The 22,482-nt window shown below is 53.6% G+C and overlaps 1 protein-coding gene across 1 annotated transcript in view; it reads left to right on the forward strand.

Annotated features, from left to right (window-relative positions):
• Positions 1-8,136: 8,136 nt before the first annotated feature.
• RIN3 (Ras and Rab interactor 3) overlaps positions 8,137-22,482 on the forward strand; it is a 118,560-nt gene continuing 104,214 nt past the window's right edge. The window contains exon 1 of the mRNA XM_030883518.3: positions 8,137-8,196. Coding sequence (XP_030739378.1) covers positions 8,153-8,196 — 44 coding nt within the window. The 5' untranslated portion in view covers positions 8,137-8,152. The remainder of the gene's footprint in view (positions 8,197-22,482) is intronic.

Here is a 22,482-nt window from a genome sequence, read left to right on the forward strand (position 1 = left end):
ACTGTGGCCAAGAAGACCAGGGCTGGGTCGGATTTCCTCTCACACTGGCCGCTTGTTGCCGCCCATGATTCTAAAGGAACCACCCTGGGTTTTCTCACAAGGAAGACGCCTTGAAGACACCACACTTGATTTTCAGAGGAAGGATACAGCCCCAAAGGGAGAAGTGAAATAGAAATCACGGCCTCACTCCCACGTTGTGATAGAACATCTTTTTTGCCAAGCACGCTATACAGAGAAGTGTAAGATACAGTCCTTGTCTGCAAGGCAAAAGACAAACGAGGAGGGTTAGCTACCCTGAGCCATGACAGCACCTCTCAGTGGTGGGCACTTAAGCTTTCTTAGGCAGTAACTCATTCTTCCCTCATCACTATCTTGAGAGCTATGTAGGGTCCTACCTCCAGACGTCTACCCATGGCGCTGTCACCTCCCCCTAGGATGCCCTTCCCTTATTTCTACCTGTTGGAACCCTTCTCCAGAAAACCGCCAAAGACCAGTGGCTTAAACAGGGTAGGATTTTATTCTTCTCTCATGTAGAAGACGAGGGTGCTCAGTCCAGGCTGTTGGGACACTCCATGGCGCTGGAGAGCCAGCCTCTTTCTCCACTGTGGCTCTTCGTTCCTCAGCATATAGCTTCTGCCTTATAGCCCAAAGTGGCTGCCTAACTTCATCTTGCCTGCAACCTCATGAGAGATCCTGAGTCAAATCCAAGCATTTAAGCTGCTCCTGAATTCCTGACTCATGGAAACTGTATAATTAAAAAAAAAAAAAAGTATTATTGTTCAAAGCTGTTGAATCTGGGGGTAGTTTGTTAAGCATCAATGGATAACTAACACACCGTACTAGTTAGTTATCCATTTAGTTCACTTATTCAACTGTCCTGAGCCCCCAACCTGGACACACATGGATGAATCAGATGTAGTTAAAGACTACCTATCAGAACATGAGGATTTCCTGGAGGTGGGGCAGAAATCATGTCATTTGTGTCCTTGCCCTTGGAACGCTTTCCCCACCTTGGTACACAGTAGGGTCGCAGGACCTGGCACACAGTAGGAGCTCTGCTTCCCAGAGAAGAGCTTCTAACTCCTGGCTTGCCTTCTGGTAGATGAGCCAACTTAGAGATGATGAGCTGTTAATGTTCAATCATCTGGCCTCTTGTCAAAAATGTGGATTTGTTTCTCAGAGGACAGTTTCAAAGTCTCTTTCCATTCCCTCACTCCCCGCGCTGCCAAGAGGAAGAACGTGCAGCCCAAGCAAGCGAGAGCCTTTCCTGAGCCAGCTGCCTTCCCCCTGCCTGCAGCTGGTGTGCATCCTTCAAGGCCCTCCAAGGGTGGCCTCCTCCTTTAGGCCTCCCTGGTTATCCTTCACTGTGGGGGAGGGAGCAAGGAAAGAAAATGATCTTCTTGAAAAATTATTCCCTCACGCTGAATCTTTATGAACCATATTGTCGGAGCAACTTGAATTATACATGTAACTCATGGCCTTGTTTTCTTAAATAATAAAATATGCAGTACTCTGCTATAAATTCTACAGAGCCTACTGATTCTCACAGAATGCTTTCACAGCTTTTTGCCAAACTCTTGTATCTCTAACCAACCTGCGGTTGCAACAGATGAATGACAGGAATGTTATAAATCACACAATTTTGTTTACCAAATGGGTACAACCAAAGCAAAACAGTAAAGATGTAGTCAGAATTTTACTCATTCATTGATGACATGAATGACTTCTCTGCAGAATCAGACAATAGTTTTTGAAAACTGGAAGACTATTTGCCCAATTTTTTGTGTTTTTCATAACATAATGACTAAAGATATGACACAATTTTTTAAAGGTTTTTTTTGATGTGGACCATTTTAAAAGTCTTTATTGAATTTGTTACAATATTGCTTCTGTTTTTTGTTTTTGTTTTTTGGGCCGAGAGGCATGTGGGATCTTAGCTCCCTGACTGGGGATTGAACCCACACCCCCTGCACTGGAAGGTGAAGTCTTGACCACTGGATGGGATTCCACTTCTATATTAGGTTGTATGGGCCGTGACTTCTGTCTTGCTGGCAGACTCTCTCTATTGCCTTCTCAGCTTGCACACTGTGATAAAACAAGTGGCTGTGCTGGCCATTTCCACATGGCCAGGCACTGAAGATGGCCTCCAGCTAACATCCAGCAAGGAACTGAGGCCCCTCAAGGAACTGTATCCTACCAACAACCATGTGAGTTTGGGAGCAGCTCCTTCCCTAGCTGAGCCTTCAGACGAGACACCAGCCCTGGCCAACAACTTGACTGCAGCCTTGTGAGAGACCCTGAAGCAGAGGCAACCATCAAAATTGTGCCAAGACTCCCGAGTCACAGAGATTGTGAGATAGTGAATGTGTTGTGTGAAGCTGCTAAATTTGGAGTAATTTGTTACACAGCAGTAGATAACTGATGCACTTCCTTATCGCCAGGCTTTGAGTTACACGAGGCAGACCATTTCCTTTGTACTCAATCCACTTAGAGTCAGGGTTTTCTGTCATTTAAACCCAAGAGCATCCTCCTATGGTGCGTCTCCTCCACTAGCTTGAAAGCTCCTCAAGGACAGACCTTCCATGTCCTCCCAGAGACTCACTAGTGTCATAACTTTGTGTGAATTAAGGACATACATGACCCTAATTTTAGCTCATCTTCTGACAGCACAAAGCAGGGAAAATCCAAACGATGACACGGGACTCAGAAATGGAGAAGCCTTTCTCCTTGGTTACAAGTCATTTTTATTTAGCCAACAAGAGATTATTAAGTGCCTGCTGTTTGCAGAGCCCTCCACTGGATACTGGTGAAGGGAGAGAAAAAATTTAAAAGGAGGGTATATTCCTTGCTCCTAGGGAGCCGGCACTCACACTAAGGATAGCAGAGGCATGAGAACATTCTAGTGTCTAGAAATATGTAACAAGTGCAGGTTAAGAGGGCACCTCAGTGGGGAGCAGACAGGCTTCAGAGACAAACCTCGGAGTCAGATGAACCAATGCGGTGACTGGGCAGGAGAGAGGTTCCCTGAGACAGATACTGGAAACCTTCAGTTTCTGCCGTAGTGATGGGTAGGGCTGGCCAAGGGGAAGTGAGACACCAGACAAGAAGCTGTCCCAATAATCCAGATTGGGGGCTGCTTTAAAAGCTTTTTGGGGTGTGTCCTCAGCTCACGAGCACCCTTTCTCTCTGAGATTGCCTACCCCTCACAGCCAAGATGGGGCAATCAGGTTACCTCTCCAGAGAATTGGAATTGGGAGCACAGGATGCCTGTAAGTCTCTATAAAGGGGTGGCTGAGACCTGGAAACTTGAGGGTATTGGGATGGTCTGTCTGCAGAGAGGAGGGAAGAAAGACAGAGACCTGCAGAGAGAGGACAATGAGGTAGAATCCCAGAGACTGGGGCTAAAGATACTCTGCTCGGTTTTAGGGGAGAGATCCAGAGCGTATGTGTCAGGGTCCCATCCCTTCCAGAACCTGGGGAATCCCTGTGCACCTGGGGGTTCCACCAGGCACACCTATGCCTGTGTCAGATTCACCTTCCTGCCACATGGAGTCCCAGAGTGGCTGGAGGTACAGAGTGCGGTCAGATCCCAAGCCAGCATCCATGGGGTAACTGGGCTTAGAAATACTTCTTTAGCCAGTGTGATGTTTCAGAAATCTGAAACAGTCCTATAAAAAAATCCAGATTCCCAGGGACTTCCCTGGTGGCACAGTGGTTAAGAATCCGCCTGCCAATGCAGGGGACACGGGTTTGATCCCTGGTCCAGGAAGATTCCACATGCCATGGAGCAACTGAGCCTGTGCGCCACAACTGCTAAAGCCCGTGCGCTCTAGGGCCCGTGCGCCTAGAGCCCGTGCTCTGCGACAACAGAAACCACTGCAATGAGAAGCCCGCGGACCGCAACGAAGAGTAGCCCCCGCTCGCCGCAACTAGAGAAAGCCCAGCAACAAAGACCCGGCACAGCCAAAAAAAAATAATTCCAGATTCCCACTTTTTTCGTTTTTTATTGTAAGGCCTTGTAGGCAGGCACAGGCCCTTGTTCCTCCTGGGCGTCTGCTGCGGAGAACTGAGAAGAGGCTGCCACTTTCTCCGGAGCCTGGTTCTCAGGTCACCCCAGCCCCTACCCAGTGGGCGCAGATATTGTGTTCCTGGCTCACGCAAAGGATACTGATTAATTTTGCCATAATAAAGCTTTTCTCCACCTCTTTTAAAATATTTCCCCAAAGTCACAGGGCATAGAGAGGTGGGAGCTTTTGAGGGGTCAGAAGAAGATAGAAAAAGCCCCGGAAAGAAAGCTGTTCTCTGTATCTATTTTTGCAAAACAAGGTATCCCAAACGCAACCATTTTATTCGATTTCACGATTTTCCCAGTCAGGAATTCAGGCAGGGCTTGTCCAGTGATTCTCCTATTCCGTGTGACATTGACAGAGCTCACTGCACGCTATTTAGTTAGCAGATGGGCTGGTCTGGAGGATCGAGACGGCTTGACTCACATGTCTGGTGCCTTGGCTCATTGGCCCAAGATTCCCAGCCAAAGCCCAGTAGGGTTTGAGCTCAGTTTGTCTTATTCCGCAGCTTTGCCCTCTTGCCCCACTCCACCCCACCCCAGTTCTTTTCTCCACCCCAGGAGGCTGACCTGTAAGGACGCCACATCCACAGGGACTGACCCACGGGCTCCCAAGTCCTCTGGCTTCCAGCTGGCTTTGGCTGCTGGGGGACTACTGGGAGGGAGGAGATTCAGACCATTTCTTTTCCTGCGTCCCTGGACCGAGGGTACTTGAGCCTCTCCCCTGGTGGCCTTTCTACAGGGCAGGACTCTCTGCTTCTGGGTCTCGTAACCACTGCCTCTCTTCATCTTTGGGCTGAGAGAGGTGACGGATCTGAGAGTTGCAGCACAGTCCCTTGTACTTCCCACACCTTTACTGAATCCTCCTCAATTAATCCTAATCAGAAGTGCTATTTGTTTCCTGTGAGACCTGACTGATACATTTGTGCTTAGTCATAGCACAAATAATAGTTACTACTTATTGAGTACTTACTACATGCCAGGCTCTGTTCTAAGCCCCTCACGTTAGCTCATGCAACATTCACAGAATCCCTATGAGGTAGGCACTATTATTATCCCATCTCACAGATGAGGAATACGAGGCACAGAGGGGTGAAGTAGTTTGCCTAAGGTTACACAGCCACTAAGTGGCAGAGCTGGGATTTGAACCCTGGCAGCTTGACTCAAGACCCTAGTCTCAACAACTACTCTATATAGTAGGAAAATTTCTGTTGAACGAATATGCTCTGTTTCCTCAAAGTCTGTAATCCAACCCAGAGCAAGGTTTTGGCAGGTTTTAAAAAACAGGACTGTGCTGTGAAACGTTTTTCTTCACGAATAGTCCCCAGAAACTCTAGCAAGGCTTGGAGTTGATCTCCTGGAGGTGACCTTCCCCTGCAAATTCCCACACTCCTCCTCTAGAATGAGTCTATTTGCCCTCACTTGTGCAGAGGGAGGGGAAGCCTGAGGAGCATGTGGAGGTGAGAGCCACCCCATGAGGACCCCAGAGAGGCAAGCCAGCCTCTTATATTTGGGGACAATTAGTTGAAGTGTTTAGCTCTGCATTCCTACAGTCCTGCCACAACTGGACATCCTCCAGACCCAGCAGGGAGTGGAAGGCAGAGGGAGGGACTGCAATCAGGGACAGCCTGGAGTCTTTGGGTGATGACTAGCAGAAACCTGACTCAGATTGCATTCGAGCTTTTAAAAAGGGAAAAGAAAATAAAAAGGACTGTATTGGTTCGCATACCTGAGATGTCTAATGGTGCATCTGGCTTTAAGCATCTCAGAATCTAGGCCTCAGAGGATGTCAATAGGGCATAGTCTCTCTCTGCATTGCTTTCCTCCATCTTGGCTGTCTTCTTGAGCACAATTTTACCACATGGTGGCCCAGGTGGTTGCTGGGCTACCCCAAGGTTACACAGCATCAGGCCAGCTTGGGGTGGGGGGGAAGATTGCTGGCATTTCCTGACAGTGCCAACAAAAAGTCCCAGGGAGGGATCTTATTGGCCTAACTTTGGTTATGTGCTCATCCATGAGCCAATCACTGGGCCTGGTAAGTGCAAGGCTCTGATTGGCCAGACTAGAATCATGTGTTCCCTCTAAAATGGGGGTAGAATCTTGTTATCTCCACCTGAACCCAACAGAGGAGGGGTGACTCCTTAAATGGAAACCAGGTACTGGGGTACTGTTAACCAGAAAAGGTGAGGGTAAAGGAAAGAGCTTGCAGGCCCAAACGGCAGTAGATTTTCACTTCCCAGTAGGAGTCCTGAGATCCATTCCAGGGAGAGAAGTGGTGGGGGTGAGGACTTGGGAGTGAAAAGGGGACCCAGGAAGGGATCTAAGGACAAGGGTGGCAGAGGCCACAACTGAAAGGGGCTTCTCAGATTTTAGTCTTGGCAACCTCTTCCTCGGTCAGTTACTAGCAACAGGGTCAGGGTGGGGGTCCCATCCGGTGTCCCCCTGAGGAATTTTATCTTCACAGGGCAGGTGAACAGTGGGCCTTGTGGAGGCCTCTGAGGGGACGTGGTGAGAGCCTCGGGGCTGGTTCCATGGAACCCAGGCTTTGAGGAGCTTGTCCTGAGTTTCTCAGGGGTGGTCCAGGGAGCTGAAGGAAAGCTTATTTGTGGGGGCCATGGAAGAGTGAGGTTGCCCACAGTCCACATCAGCCTAGAAGGACCTGAAAGACTACTCTAGGTGTGAGAGTTAGATGGACCTCGTCCCTGGGGCCCAGGGAGCCCTGGGAGTAGCCTACAGACTTGTTTTAGGAACAGCAAAGGACTAATAATGGCACTCTGGAGTACTGCCCTATTTCTACTATCACTTGTGCAGGTAAACAAGCAGGGGTATGGAGGGCAAAGAGGTCTCTGGATGTTTCTACCAGAGCCCTGGGTGTCAGTCCTGTCTGCACCTCAACTTGCTGTGTGGCCTGGGGCAAGTCACCTCCTCTCTTTAGGTCTCAGTTTCCTTATCTATAAAATAAAGGAGTTAGATAAGTGGGTCTCAACCGGGATGATTTTGGCCCCCAGGGACATGTAGCAATGTCTGGAGACATTTTTGGTTGTAGAAGACGGTGATGCTACTGGCAGGGTGGGCAGAGGCCCTGGATGCTGCTAAACATCCTACCAAAGCATTATCTGGCCCCAAATATCAATAGTGCCAAAGCTGAGAAACCCTGCATTAGACTGAGGTCACCCTGTAGGGTGCGGTGCTGACCACTCCTGTGAAATGTTCTGAGGGCAGCCCGGGCCCAGGAGGCAGTTTTTAGTGCCCAGGCGTTTAGAGGAGAGGCCTCCTGGTCCCACCAGAGTTGTGTAAACTGACTGACTTTCTCCCTCTGCTCCCATCTAGGTGTGGTACCCAGGATAGGTGAATCAGACGCCTGGCTTGGTGGAGGAACAGACTGCTTTGTGAGGTAGTGAGTTTATCGTCAGTGGAGGCATCCAACAGAAGGCAGCATGGCCACCTGTCAGAGATGTGGAGGAGGCGCCCTGCCTCTGGTCTGAGGCTGTCTAGTGGCGATTTCGAGGCTCCTTCGAGCAGGAGGTAAAGCGGGAGAGTGCCCTGCGTAAAGCTCTTGGCTTCCCCACCTGCCGGTCCGGAGCGGGAGCGCCTTCCTTCCCACGCGACTCTTCGCCAAGCTGGAAACTTTTCTCTAAGTTTTTGTCCCGGGTCTCCGGGAGACGCCAGAGCGGCAGAGGCAGCACCCCGCGGCTGAGCGCCCGCGCCCGGCGCCCCGGGCGACACCCCCCGCCGCCAGGTCCGGCCCCGCGGGCGCGGCTGCCGGGGTTTCCGTGTGCCCCTGGGGGGCTCCGGCCTGCGAGCTGCCGCCGAAAGGCTTTTGACAAAAAAAACCTCTTGACCACCAAGGCCAGCCTCTTCCTGAAAGCCCCGCTCGCTCCGATACAGGAAGTAGAGGGAGCGAGCGCCCCAGAGCGTGGCGGCCGCGGCGGCTGTGGCTTCCCGACTCCGCGCGGGGCTGGCGGCGGTGCCCGCGCGGGCCCTTCCCCAGGGCAGCGCCAGGGGCATGCGGGCGCCCGGGGCCCCGCGGCCCGCGCCGCCCGGTGCCTGAGCCCCTGCGTTCACCGTCCCGGAGCTGCTGGCGGCATGATCCGACGGGCCGGGGCGCCCGAGTGCGCGGACCCCGCGGGGTGAGTCCGGGGTCGGCGCCCCCTCCTCCCTCGGTACCCCAGGGCTCCGCTCGGCCCGCGTCCCTCCCGCCCAACTGCCCCTCCCCGCCCCCGAGGGTGCTCGGAGCTCCGGAGTAGCCCTGGCTGCGGGACCTCGGGGTGTCGGACTGAGACCGAACCCCCGGCCACGGCCAAGGCCGGTCTCCCGGTTCTTCGCGGAAGGGGGCGGCCCTGGTGCCTCTGCCGTACTCCGAGACTTGGCGAAACTTTTAAGCCCAGCTGTCGCTCGCCGGAAAAGCAGCTGGCACGTTCGGCGGCTAGGTTGGTGGGTGCCAGAGGGGCGCCTCTACCAGTCAGAGTCGAAGCGGAGGGGCTGTGTGGACGCGGCCCCTCCCCGGGCTCTGGTCCCGCCTGAACTTCAGATGCAGTCACTCGCGGTCCGGGCCCCCACAGCCTCCTGCACCCGCCGATCCGCCTGTGCCCCGTGCGCGTCCTCGGGGGCTGGAGCTCGGTAGGGCAAGGGGCGGCGGTCCCGGGTCCCCGTAAGTTTGGACGCCCGCGGCCTAACAGCTGACCAGCCCCGCCTACACCGAGGACCCACCGGGAGCCCCTCCCCCACCCCTCTTGCAGGTCTAAGGACAGTGACCTTCGGACCGGCCTTTGCGAAACCCAGGGCTTGGGGAGGGTCCAGGGTGCACGAACTGCGTGTGGCCTCCGGGATTTCCCCCCTTCACACACACACCGGGAGAAGGCACAGCTTGGAATGCGTGAAGCCGAACCGGTTTGGGAACTAGCTTTCCAGAGGGGTCTGTGGCGTCTAGTTAGTTTCATGTCCCTCACCCCCCAGCTCACAACCTCGGACTTGTGGACATTGCTCAGGGCTGTGCTCCCGAAGTAGGTTCCCTCGTGCCACCCAGCCCAGCCAACGTCCCGGGAAGCTTCAGGGGGGTGAGGAGGCTCTGGTTCAAAGGCGGATTCCTGGGAAAGCCTCTTAGAACCTTTCTGGGGGCTAAGGTTGATGGGCGCCCCCGGGGAAGCCAGTCCTGGCTTTTTGGTTTAAAAGTCCCGGGCTACTGCTGTGATGGACAGCCAGCTGCTCGCTGGCCTAGCTCCTGACCTCAGCTCCCAGGGCCTCAGTTCTCTGCTGTGTGAAACGGAGGGGTGAGCTGTTCTTGTGCAGTCCCGAATTGGGGGGCAGCTGGAGGTGACTGGCCCCCACGCTAGTGGGGGGAGTGTCTCAGAGGGGCCTGTGATGCAACTAGATCTGAATGTCTCCCTCGTCCCCGCTCCCCCATTTCCGCCCCAGCTGGGAAGCCCTGCCTAGATGCTTTCCCCTGGAAGTGGAAAGACAAATGCCATCCGCTGGAGGAGCTGGAAATTCTGTTGCGGAGTGGGGCCTCCCCCAGGGGCAAGTATCTACCACACCCAGTACTGATGGGTGGAGCTAGCAGGAGTTTCCCAGGAAGGAAGGGGAGGTGAGGGGCCAGGGTCCTGATCTCTCTGACTTCCCGTATTTCCCCCAGGATGACCTCTCCTTACCCACTTCCTTGCCTTTCTTTGTTCATTACTAGGCCAGTTACTTAACCCCTCCATGCCTCAATACTTATCTAGAAAACGAAGATAAGTAATAGTAACCAGCCTTTAGAGTTGTTTTGAGGATTAAATGAAATAATGCATAAGAAGTTTTGCCCATGGGCCCATGGGCAAACGTTTAATAATTATTATTACAACTATTATCGTTTGTTGAGTGTAACCCCTCTGTTTGCTGACTGTTTAACTGTCCTCGGCCAGGTCTGTAAAATGGGGATAATAATAACACCTACTTCTTAAGATTGGTTATGAGGATTGGATGAGTTAATATTTAAGTAGCTGTCCACAGGCAGCTAAGTGTTAACACACCAACACAAGCCTGCTTAGAACAGCGTCTGGCATATCATAAATATTAGATGAATATTGGTTTGTTGCTAAAAACGTCGCTTTATTTAAGAGGACCTTTGGGGTTGGAAGAGTTAAATGAGATAGTATCTCATTTAACCTTGCACCCAGTACAGGAATCCCTTTGACAACATTCCTGAAAGGCACTTGCATACCTCCAGTGTTGGAGAACTTGCCACCACTGTGGTAGCCTTTCTGACAGGCAGATATCAAAGAAAGTCTGCCTTCTAACTTCTACCATTAGAAACCCTGTTCAGAGGAGCCCAATCCTTCTTGGCTCTCAAATACTAGAAGGCAGTTCCCAGGCGCACCCCTGCATCCTCTGTTCCCTGGGCTGCACATCTACCTGTGTTGCAGTGCCCAAAGATGACGAGGACCAATAATCTATGACCCCTCACCCCCAGGCCACCCACAGAGCTTGCCGACCACTCAGGGCTGGGTCCTGAGTCCTTATCAGAGCTCATCTTTCCACCTGGCTCCCGAAGCCCCCACCTCCTTGCTGGCAGAATATGATGTCCAGACAGCTAGGGGAACGCCTTCCACCCCACACCCAGGGGCTAGGTGGGGGTCGCTTGAAAGTTAGACCCCTGGAATAGGCGTATGAGGATCTTGGCAAGCAAGCTCTCTGTCTACTTCTTGTTGAAAAGGCTGTCTGGGGAGAAAATGCCGACAGGCTGCCCAGTACTCTGGACGAAGACACTTTTCTCCCTCCATTCATTCAAGTTCGTTCAACGAATAGTATCTGCGTTAGGTGGACGCGGGGGCCCAGCATTAAACCAAGCCCCTGGCGGCTTGCAGGTGACTTTCCCAGAAGACAGAAAGTCAGGGTTGGGGGCTGTGCTGTAGCAGGTGGTCAGGGAAGGCCACTCCAAGAAGACGGTGTTTAGCCGAGGCCTGAAGGAAGTGGGGAGAGTGAGTCAAGCCCCTGGGGGGTGTGGGGTGTGGTCTGTGTGTCGGACACAGAGAGGCTGGAGTGGAGTGAGGGAGAAGAGGCCAGAAGAAGGCTAGTCTGTGGGTAGAGGCTCTGGAGGGTGCTCTGAGTGAGCAGGGGCCACGGGGGGGTGTTGCACAGAGAGGTGACCTGGTTTGGATTTGGACTGTATTGAGGACAGGCTGTAGGGGGAAACAGGAACAGAAGAAGAGGGGGGGGCCTGTGGTGGCCAGGAGAGAGGGCTGGGGCCCCGGGTGGAGCGGGCAGTGGAGATGTGAGAAGCTGGAGCCGCAAGATGCACGGGTTGATTGGAGGCGAGGTGGGAGACAGAGGCGTCGGGATGATGTGGGTGAAGCTGTGAGTGCCAGGCGGCCAGACGCCCAACTGGACGGCAGGGTCCTGCGGATGTGTGTGCTCAGAGCCCACGCACTTTCATATGTTTGATCAGTTGAGGGTCTGTTTAAGATTTTATTTGAAAAAGGATTCCACTCTTGGAAAAAACGTGGCCATTACAGACCCCATCCAATCCCCTGATATGATGACAAGGAAACGGAGACCCAGAAAGAGGAAGTGCCTGGCCCAAGGTCAGGGGAGCTGGGCCTAGGACTCGGGTGTCCTGAGCCTTGGGCCTGCAAGGGGCTGCCTGCACAAGGCCTCAGGGCTTGCGAGAGCCCTGGCTTTCTGCCTCATGCCTGACATAATGCAGGGGGCCTGCAGGTCCCCTTGAGGAGCCCCTCAGCCACTCCCAGCTCTAAAATGGGGACTCTTCCTGGGCAAGGCCCACCCAGAACAGGATCCAGTGATGAATTCAGGGTCCCAGCTACCGCTCTGCTCACTGCCCCGGGTTTCTTTGCCGTCAGGGGCTAATGCTCCCAGGTGGTTCTGGCTGGTACTCAGCTGGGGTACCGACCCCCTTGCAGACCCTAAAAGAGACTCTGGCCCACAGGAAGCAAAAGGTACCTCACCAGCTTAAGCCTTCAATTCAGGCCCTGAGAAGCCGCAGTGCACCCCTGGGAAGCAAGTAGGGGTGCAGGGGATGGGGGCACAGGGGCTGCTTGGGATAGGGGAGTCTCAGCACATTTGCCCGTGACCCCCTTCCCATCTCCCCTACCACCTGACAGGCCTTATCCTGGGCCTTGGTCCCTATACTGTGGTCTTTTTTTTTTTAAAATAAATTTATTTATTTTTATTTTTGGCTGCGTTGGGTCTTTGTTGCTGCACGCGGGCTTTCTCTAGTTGCTCTGAGTGGGGGCTACTCTTTGTTGTGGTGCGCGGGCTTCTCATAGCAGTGGCTTCTCTTGTTGCAGAGCACGGGCTCTAGGCGCGCGGGCTTCAGTAGTTGTGGCTCGCGGCCTCTAGAGCGCAGGCTTGGTAGTTGTGGCGCACGGGCTTAGTTGCTCCGCGGCATGTGGGATCCTCCCAGACCAGGGCTCGAACCCGTGTCTCCTGCGTTAGCAGACAGATTCTTAACCACTGCACCACCAGGGAAGCCCATCCTCTTGTCTTTTTTATTTTAACTAGTAGCCTCGTAGGTGCAAAGTGGTATCTCATGGTGGTTTTGTCATTTACTGCTTTAAAAAAAAAATTATACACGTAACAACACGTGTTCTTTGTAGAAAATTTGAGAATATAGCAAAATACTGTGATAGTCTTGTTTTATATGTCATTCTGAAACCGTGCACCTCAGACTGGGACTTGAACCCACGTGCCGGGACTAGAACCCCGCCAAAACCCCCAGTCTTCCAACTGAGATCACACACCTGGTTTCAGGACTTAATGAAGCTCAGGTTCTTGATGTCTCATCCCAGAAAGGATTCAGTGAGACAAAGTAATAGGTAAGAAGTGAGAAACACACTCCACAGACAGTGTGGGCCATCTCAGAAGGTGAGAAAGGCCTATACTGTGGTCTTCACTGAAACAGCAAGCGTTAAAATACAAGGACACCTGCGTTTTAATCTAGGAGATCAGGAAACCAAATCGGAAACCAGCCGGGAATGGGTGTGATATTTGAAGAGGGGCACCCACCCTGGGCCCTGGCTGCCCTCTCAGGACCCCCAGGAGCTCCCTTTAATAGACGGGAGTCTGAGCTGGCCTGCGGTGCCTCCCAGCCATGGGCCAGAGCAGAGGGAAGGGGAGAACGGGTGCAAGACAACCACAAATTCCGTCCTTCCGACCCCTCCCAGATTCCATCTGTCATGGCGAGATTCTCTCCTGAGTGAGAGTCGTCCCCTAGGTTGTGTCGTCCAGGCAGTGACAAATGAGCAGCGGTGAAGGGGGTGGGGCGGGCAGGTTCAGAGGAGAGAAGTGCCTGAGCAAAGGCTTGCAGGTGGGACAGTTAGAGTGGGACTCGGGAGGGAGGGGGTCTACCCCCTGGTTATCAGATAGCGGGGATCCAGGGAACAAGAAAGGCAAGTTTGGGCCAGAGAGGGATTGATGGAAAGGGGCAAGGAGTATGAAGGGGACTGCCCATGGGGACCCATCCTCATCCCAGGTTACTCTAGGAGTTTGGGGCACCTATATGCCCAGAAAGAGCCCCAACACGGGAGAGGTGACCCAGAAAAGACCCAAACTTCCTGTTTGTCCCTTGCTCTCTACCTTCCACTAGAGAGTCCCCTTTATTTATTTATTTTTATAAAGGCAGCCCTCTTTTTTTCTTTTATTTATTTATTTTTGGCTGCATTGGGTCTTCATTGCTGTGTGCGGGCTTTCTCTAGTTGCGGCGAGCGGGGGCTACTCTTCGTTGCGGTGCATGGGCTTCTCATTGTGGTGGCTTCTCTTGTTGTTGAGCACGGGCTCTAGGCTTGCGGGCTTCAGTAGTTGTGGTGCATCGGCTCAGTAGTTGTGGCTCGCGGGCTCTAGAGCGCAGGCTCAGTATTGTGGCGCACGGGCTTTGTTGCTCTGTGGCATGTGGGATCTTCTCGGACCAGGGATCGAACCCTCGTCCCCTGCATTGGCAGGCGGATTCTTAATCCCTGCGCCACCAGGGAAGTCCCGGGAGTCGCCTTTAGAAGTGAGCTAGGGGTCAGGAATCATCTTATCCTTGGGACGCTGCCACATCCTCCATGCAGCCTTCCATCCATGCCAGCTGGAGATTTTAGAGAAGCCAAAACCCCTTTAAAATATTATGTCTTCCTATTTAGATTATAAACCTCCAATTAAAGGGGATCAGAACTGTTCCGTATCTTTCTGTCCTGCCCACAGTTGTCACTCAGTAGATGCTTGAAAACGATGGTATACTGAACAGGATTCTAAAAATCGCCTCGCAGCTTTCTCTTTTGTATCCTGAAGCACCTGAACTTCTGGAACTATTTGCAGGGCGGCCCAGACCTCAGGGGTAGGAGGGCCCAGATCAGGGAGGTGAGGAATCCAGCTCCCCTTCTGCAGCAAGAGGTGAGGCCGAGGCCACCACACCCCTCTCCTAGTCTGGAACAAGGAGGGGACTGGCCACCCAGGGAATTGAGTAGGGACCCCCCTCCCCTCATTTTATCCTCCCTGTCTGTGTCCCTCACTTCTGTGGAAGAGAGGCTGGGAGAAGGTGAAGCTCTGGGTCACGGATAGACATGCGTCCTCAACCAAAAGAATGGAGTCAGCTGGGTGTACAGGATCTGGGGGAACCCTGGCTGGTCAGTGGGTCCCAAATGAAGGTCTGTGGTCCACTGAGAAACTGGGAAAATAAGGTGTTGTTGTGTTTTTGTGTGTGTGTGTGTGTGTGTGTGTGTGTGTGTGTATCAGCCAAGGTTGCCAAGCTATCTTTTCTTGGGCAGAACTGTTCCTTATTCTGAGGTTAGGTCTTTTTGCCGTATTAAGCTTCCTTTCTTTTATGAAATGATTGGGCACGTTGATGGTGGTAGTTAGATTTTAATGTCCTTTGGGCAAAATAAAAAGTTGCTAGAGAAAAGTCGGAAACACTGCTCAAGCTGCTTCAGTGGAATTTATCCATTTTGTGTCCCCTTCGGCCCCTCTCCCGTCCCTGTCACACCTGGCAATCAGAGAGTTGACCTAGTTGTATCGTCCTTTGCTGATTTGGAAGATGCTTGGGGACTGCGTGCTGTGGAACATCCGTAGGGCTGGAGCTTACCCTAGGGTCCCGTGCCTTCTGCTGATCTGGGATTGTACTCTAGGGAGCAAGTCCCTTACTCTCCCTTGGCCTCAGTTTTCCGATCTGAGAAATAAACTCAGTGACCTCTAAGGACCCTGCTCCTCCTGACACTCAGTGATTCCCTGAATTACTGGCCAACAGGTGTCTTGGAGCGATATTGGAGTGCCAGTCGGAGATGAGACGGCTCTTCTTTCCTCTGATACAACAGTCTAGAATATACTTTCATAAGAAACAAAGACCCAGAATGGAGACTTCTGGGTCATCACCCTGATCAAGTGCCTGGAAGAAAATGTCTTCACTGCTGTGGGGTGATTTTTGAAAAACTGGTGTTGCAAAAAGCACGTGTCTTTTGGGAGCCCACTTTGGGGAAGGACCCCTGGCTTCCTGGTAGCGTGCGCGGCCGGGTCGGCAGATTGGGAAGTTTCCCTGGAGTGGCCTGTCTGAGTGTGACTTGGATCCGTGAGTGGCGCCTGCCCTGGTGCTGGCTGGCACGGGAGCCGTGGGGGGTGCAGAGGAGGTGGTGGAGGCCTGGTGTCGCCGGGTTCCTGGCTGGGAAGGCTGCTCCCGTAGGGGTTTGAGAGGGGCGAGGTCTGAAGGAAGGCCCAGCAAGGGAGGGGTCGGGCAGGCCCCCTGACTGAGGGAAGGGGCTCCCTGCCAGGCAGGCCGGGTCTCCCCACACGCACCCAGTGCTGTCCTGGCAGGGCCAGCCTGTCCCCGCGTGGCGGGGAGGTGGGCCGAGGACACAGTGTGCCTGCTGCCCTCCCCCCAAGCTGCTACACACACACACACACACACACACACACACACACACACACACACACACACACACACACACACACACACACACACACACACACACACACACACACACACACACACACACACACACACACACACACCGAAACCAGCCCTTTCCCTCCTGCCAGTGTGGCCTTGAAGGAGAAGAAAGGAAGTGGGCAGGTCCAGAGGAGCCCTTCACATGGCCGCCACCTCTGTCTCCCCCCACCTGCCAGCAAGGCCCCGAGCAGCCTCTCTAGGCCGGGGCTTGGAGGAGGCTGTCCCCCGTGGCTGGAACAGCTCCGGTGGTCAGGGACATCCAAAGTGTTGGCAGCGCCCCTTGCCCCATCTTGCCAGTAGCTCCTGGGGCTGCCCCTACCCCAATCTGTCCGTGTTTGAAAGACCCACCCAGCCTGCTATGAAATGTCAGTTCCCTTGTAGAAGAAACGGCCTACGGAGCGGTTGTGGTCAAGGCCTGTTGCTGCTATAGGTGCAGCGGCACCGGCGCACGCTCAGGCCACATCCTATAGGGCAACGGCGCCAGCCCGAGGACAGGGCCGCTTGTGTCCTACATCCTGGGACCAGGCAGGGTGAGAGCTCCCCCAGAACCTGGCTCCACCCGCCAACCTGGAGCTGGGGGGTGGGGGCTGGGTGTAGAGCCCAGGATTCCAGGAGAGGGAGGCCAGGGTACTGAGGGGCTGGCCTTGAGGGGCTCTCTTAGGGGACACTTTGCCCCATGAACGTGGCCCCCATTTCATCACCGACTCTGACATCTCAACTTTGTATTCCGTAGTTAAGAGATGGGACTTCAAATGCTAGACACCACCTCAGCTCCTCGACTACCATTCAATGTGAGGTGTCAGGGCTGATGAAAGAGGCTGTTTTCCCAAGAAAGAAAGAAGAGAAAAGGGGATGCGGAGGGACAGCCCTCAGGGAGGAGAGGAGACCCCAGTGGGAGCAGAGATGCGTTCCCTCCTGCACAGGTTTTCCCAGGGCTGGGCTGTTCCCTCCTGCACAGGTTTTCCCAGGGCTGGGCTGCTCCCTGCACAGGTTTTCCCAGGGCTGGGCTGTTCCCTCCTGCACAGGTTTTCCCAGGGCTGGGCTGCTCCCTGCACAGGTTTTCCCAGGGCTGGGCTGCTCCCTGCACAGGTTTTCCCAGGGCTGGGCTGCTCCCTGCACAGGTTTTCCCAGGGCTGGGCTGCTCCCTGCACAGGTTTTCCCAGGGCTGGGCTGCTCCCTGCACAGGTTTTCCCAGGGCTGGGCTGCTCCCTGCACAGGTTTTCCCAGGGCTGGGCTGCTCCCTGCACAGGTTTTCCCAGGGCTGGGCTGTTCCCTCCTGCACAGGTTTTCCCAGGGCTGGGCTGCTCCCTGCACAGGTTTTCCCAGGGCTGGGCTGCTCCCTGCACAGGTTTTCCCAGGGCTGGGCTGCTCCCTGCACAGGTTTTCCCAGGGCTGGGCTGCTCCCTGCACAGGTTTTCCCAGGGCTGGGCTGCTCCCTGCACAGGTTTTCCCAGGGCTGGGCTGCTCCCTGCACAGGTTTTCCCAGGGCTGGGCTGCTCCCTGCACAGGTTTTCCCAGGGCTGGGCTGCTCCCTCCTGCACAGGTTTTCCCAGGGCTGGGCTGCTCCCTGCACAGGTTTTCCCAGGGCTGGGCTGCTCCCTGCACAGGTTTTCCCAGGGCTGGGCTGCTCCCTGGGTTAGTAAATGAGCGCTTCACCCACGTCCAGGGACCAGAGCAATAAAGGCCTTTGCATCTGAAAGTCACAATTTGACGATCTCTGGCTAAAGGGGCAAGTTCTCAAGAAGGAATGCACTGGGGATCTGTTTCCCCAACTACCAGGGCCCCAGGCTCCTTAATCTCAGTCAGCGTCAGAGATGGATACTGTAAATTTCTCTAGGGGTGTTGCGGTTCCAAGCAAGGACTTAACTCTCTACCAGTGGCGCCTGAGGACAGCGTTTACTGCGCTTGCTCTTCTGTTCTTGACATTTTGACGGAGCAGCCATCTACAGTATATTCAGGGATTCTTTTCCCAATGAACGTCTTCCACATCCATCCTCACCTATCCATCCATCCATCCAGTTCTCCAGCTCTCCATCCATTTATCCATCCATCTGTTCCCCCATGCATACACCCATCCATTCATCTACCCATCCATTTCTCAAACATTTGTTGTACATCTAGGAGTTTCCAGTTTATCTACTAGGGAAAATAAGAGAAACATGCACAGAATAAAAGTACAGGGCACTGTATTAAAAATTGCCGGGGCTCTGTCACACTGGGCTGGGGTGAGCAGGAAGGACTCCCTGGCAGAGGTGGCATCTGGATTGGGACTTGAAGGATGAGTAGGATTTTAACTGAAATCGGGCTTATGCAGGGAGGGGTGTCTTAGACAGGAGAAAAGCATGAAGCAGGGAAAACGGGAAAGGACAAGTTGTATGCGGGAGCCCTAAAGAGCTTGGTCTGGGGACAGGGAAGAAGGGTTCTTTGTGCAATGGGCCTAGAAAGGGAGTTGGGGCCCAGGTGGAAGAGGTGGATTTTACCACAGTGATGAAGACCACAGTCTGCTCTCCCTCTTAGAGCGGGGCAACCTGGGCAAGTCACTGGCCTGTACCTGCCAGGACACCTCCCTCTTCCTCCTCTGCCAATTAAGCAGTGATCCCTACCTCACAGGCTTGTTACATGAGAGGCTGTTCTTACTTATTTGGGCTGTGAGACCAGGTGGGGGCTGCTAGCTCTCTGTATATGGGTGTGTGTGTGTGTGTGTGTGTGTGTGTGTGTGTGTGTACTGTTGATTTTCAAAAAATATTTTATTTTATGCCTGAAAAAATTCACACACAGACGCACAAATGGTGAAATTTAAAGCATCGAACACTTCATCTTTTTGAGGCTGCACCAGTCCAAGTGCATGCTTAACTTAATTTCGATCTTTGGTGCACAGCTTTGAGCTGTGTGTGTGTTGACTTGTGTTCCTCTTTTTTCACTGAGTGTTATTTCCTGTACGTATTTCTACATGCCGTGCTGTGGACGTACGTCGCCTACCTGTCATCTTTGATGGCCTTATCGTATTATAATCATTTTAATGGTTGGAGTTGGCATAGACATATGTCAACTTTTTTCCAAGTCCCCTCTGTTTTAAATGAAGCCCCTGAGAACTTATGTGGGTCTAGGGTTCGGGGACCATTTCTTTGAGATCGATCACCATCTTGGGTATTTGAGTTCAGGGGTGAAGCAGAGCCTGTTGATTGGCCCCCTGAATTTCAGTTGGGCATAAATTTTAGCTAAACAGTTTCCTTGCAGTTAGGTGTTGCTATGTGATTAAGTTTGGACGTGGGGTGTAAAATTTGCTTGGTGATGTCCTTAAAGAGAAGGGTCATGCTTTCTGTTTTCTTTCGCCTTGGCTGGAATGTAATGGCTGGAGTTGAAGCAGCCATCTTGGACTCTGAGGTGAACTTGAGAATGGAAGCTATGCCGAGTAGAGCAACAACACTATAATATATAATATATAATATATAATAAGGGTGTCAGACATGTTGACACATCATCCCAGCTTTGTACTACTCACCCAGACTTGCATATGAGAGAGGAATACATATCTACCTTATTTAAATCACTGTTCTTTTAGATTTTCTATCACAAACTTAATCCTAACTGACACACACACACAGTTATCTTTTGTCACATAGCACCAGAGTATATGCCAGAAATACTAAAGCCGCCTTGCAGGGCTACCTGCAAATCTTTATTTCCTAGTGGAGGTGGGAAGGAGGAAAAGGAGGAGAGGGGAGAGGCGCTTTGCATCAACTAAGCCTCTTATTTCAAGGACTACATTGCAAACATTTTTTTTTTCTCATATTGAGTGTTCGTGAGTTTTAGATTTCACCAGAAGCTTCAGACTAGTTATTCTGGTTTCAGTTCTGACTCCCAAACGCTGCTTTGACAGGGCTCAGTATTGCTGAGCGAGGCGGCCATGTCGCTTCCCTCAGCCTCAGTTTCTTCATCTGTGCTTTAGATGGAGAACTCTCCTAGGTTAGCCCTCCTTGTGCTGACGTTGTGATGTTGGTTCTCCCACTGCACCGGCATAAGAAAAGCCGGGGCGCATCTGATACAGTGCCTGGCCGCTGCCATTCATTCTTTCTTTCTTTCTTCTTTCACGGCTTCCTTATTGACCACTTGCTGGGTGCCAGGCTGGGTTTGTGCTGATCACTGGCCACCAGGGGTCTTGAGTGGTCACCTCACCTCTCTGCTCAGCCTTGAGAAAGGTTTGTCCTGAGACGGCTAGGACTGGCCTTCCCTTTTCCAGGGACAGCACAGGCTCATTTGGAGCCTGTAAGACCCTGCTCCGAGCTGCCATCCCACAGCCCAGAACCACCCCTCCCTGCCCCCGGGCATGAGGAGGGCCTCAGGGCTTTGCCTGAGAGGCCACGTGTGAGACCTGGGATTGAGCTGGGTGGGCTGTCTTGAAAGGCTGGGCGAGTGCCTTTGAAGTGGTTTGAAAGGCGGGCAGGGGGCTTCTTTCCACGTGCCAAAGCAGACCCCCATCCCTGGCTCTAGCCTCATCAGGCATCAGAGCTCAGTGTTGCTCTGGTGACCCCCTAATCCAGCCCCCGCTTACAAATAAGGCTCAGAGAGGGGAAGTGGTCACCCCAAATTCTCTCAGCTGCACCCCCAGCCTTTTTCCCAAGGCTCTGTGCAGGTGCCTAGGCCGCTCTTCTGCACAAGGCCCTAGAGATGGGTGACGGGGTGGGCACAGACACATCAGCCATCACTGGTTGCCTCTCCCTCCAGCCTCTGGGAAGTGCTGAGCTCTTTCCTGCCTCGGGGACTAAGCATACACTCCCCACCTCCAACCTCCTGCAAAAGCCTTCCAGGCTGTCGAGCCTCTAGGGCTGTTGCATGCAGTCATGCAGGTTGTTCACTGCCCACAGGCACCTGCTGAGAGAGAAACAAGGGGGCACTGAAATTTCCTCTTGCCAAGCCCTGTGTGAGTCAGGTGTGTGTGCGGGAGTGGAGGTGGGGTTGCCTGCATCCGTGGGGAGCAAGGATCATCTTTTCCTAATTTGCACAGAGGTGACGCATAGGCTACTGGGGACACCAGTGTGGCTTAAACAACAACTGGGCCAGCAGAAGACCCATTGGCACCGTCAGAGCCACGTTCCTCATGCCTGTCGCGGCGTATTCTCTGTCTGTGGCCCCGCTAGCCTGTAAGCTCTCAAGGGCAGAGACAGTGACTCTTCCGGGCAGGTGTCACTGTCAGATCAGCACTGTGCTGGGCACAGAGCACGCGGCTCAGAGAACGCCGTGCTGAGCAAGAGTTGTAAGGGCTGGAGAGGCGTGTCCCGCACAGGCTTGGAAAATGTTCGTCGAGTGCATATATGGCAGGTTACTGCCCAGGAGACAGGTGAGGAGGGATCGACCAGGATAGAGGGCCTCTGAGAGACGGGAAGGGGCCAGCCAGGAGCTTGCAGAGGGGGCGTGGGCTGTGCAAGCCTGAGTAGCAGAGTGAAGGGGGGTGACTGGGCAGGACGTCGCGCTCAACTCTGGGCGGGAGGCCCTGAGAGCAGAAGCTGTGGCCGGAGAAACCAGAGCCACACCTGGCCTCGCCCAGGCTCCACTCTGCAGGGCCAGGGCCGAGCGGGGCACAGTGTGGGTAGTTGCCAAAGCCTCCCAGCTCCTCCCCCACCCTTAGACTCCCACCCAGCCAAGTCCTGGAGCCCCTCTCCGGCCTGTACAGTGCTGGTCCAGCAGGTACCCGACAACTCAGCCTTGTCCCAAGATCCCCCGTCCTGTGGGCCACAGGAGTGACAGGCAGTGCTGTGCCTGCAGGGTGCAGGATGGTCCCCTGGAGTGCTGGGGTCCCCAGCTGGCTCAGGGGTGTCCTGCTCAGACGAGGGTGCATCTGGGGGAGCTTTCCCAGGGAGGTGAGAGCCGAGCTGAGTGGCGTCTAGGAGTTTCCCAGGTAAACCTGGGGGTGGGTGGGTGGGAGCAGGCACCCAGCGTGGCCCTCTTGCGGGTGCCGCGGGCTCAGTGTGCCTGGCGTTTGCTCTCCGCGTGGCCTGCGCAGGAGAGGGGACCAGGCACCAGAGGCTCTTAGGCTGAATCCTGAAGGCCACGGAGATTGAGACAGGCTTGTCCCCCCCATTTTTAAAGTTGGGCTGTGTATTGGCTTCCTAGGGCTGCTCTGACAAAGTAGCAGAAACTGGGTGGCTTAAAACCACGGAAATTTGTTTTCGCAGTTCTGGAGCATTCTGAGATCAAGGTGACAGCAGGGCTGTGCTCCCTCTGAGAGTCTGGGTAGCATCTTCCTGCCTCCTCTTAGCTTCTGGTGGCCCTGGCAGTCCTTGGGGTCCCTTGGCCTGCTGCTGCATCCCTCCAGTCTCTGCCTGGTCACAGGGCCATCTCCTTTCTGTGTGTCCATGTCCTTGTGTCTCCCCTTCTTATAAGGATGTCAGTCGTATCGGATTAGGGCCCTCACCCCTGCTTCAGTGTGACCTCATCTTAACTAATTACATCTGCAACGACCCTATTTCCGCATAAGGTCACATTCTGAGGTCCTGGGGATTAGGAC

This window comes from Globicephala melas, chromosome 2 (assembly GCF_963455315.2).
Source record: "Globicephala melas chromosome 2, mGloMel1.2, whole genome shotgun sequence".
NCBI lineage: Eukaryota > Metazoa > Chordata > Mammalia > Artiodactyla > Delphinidae > Globicephala > Globicephala melas.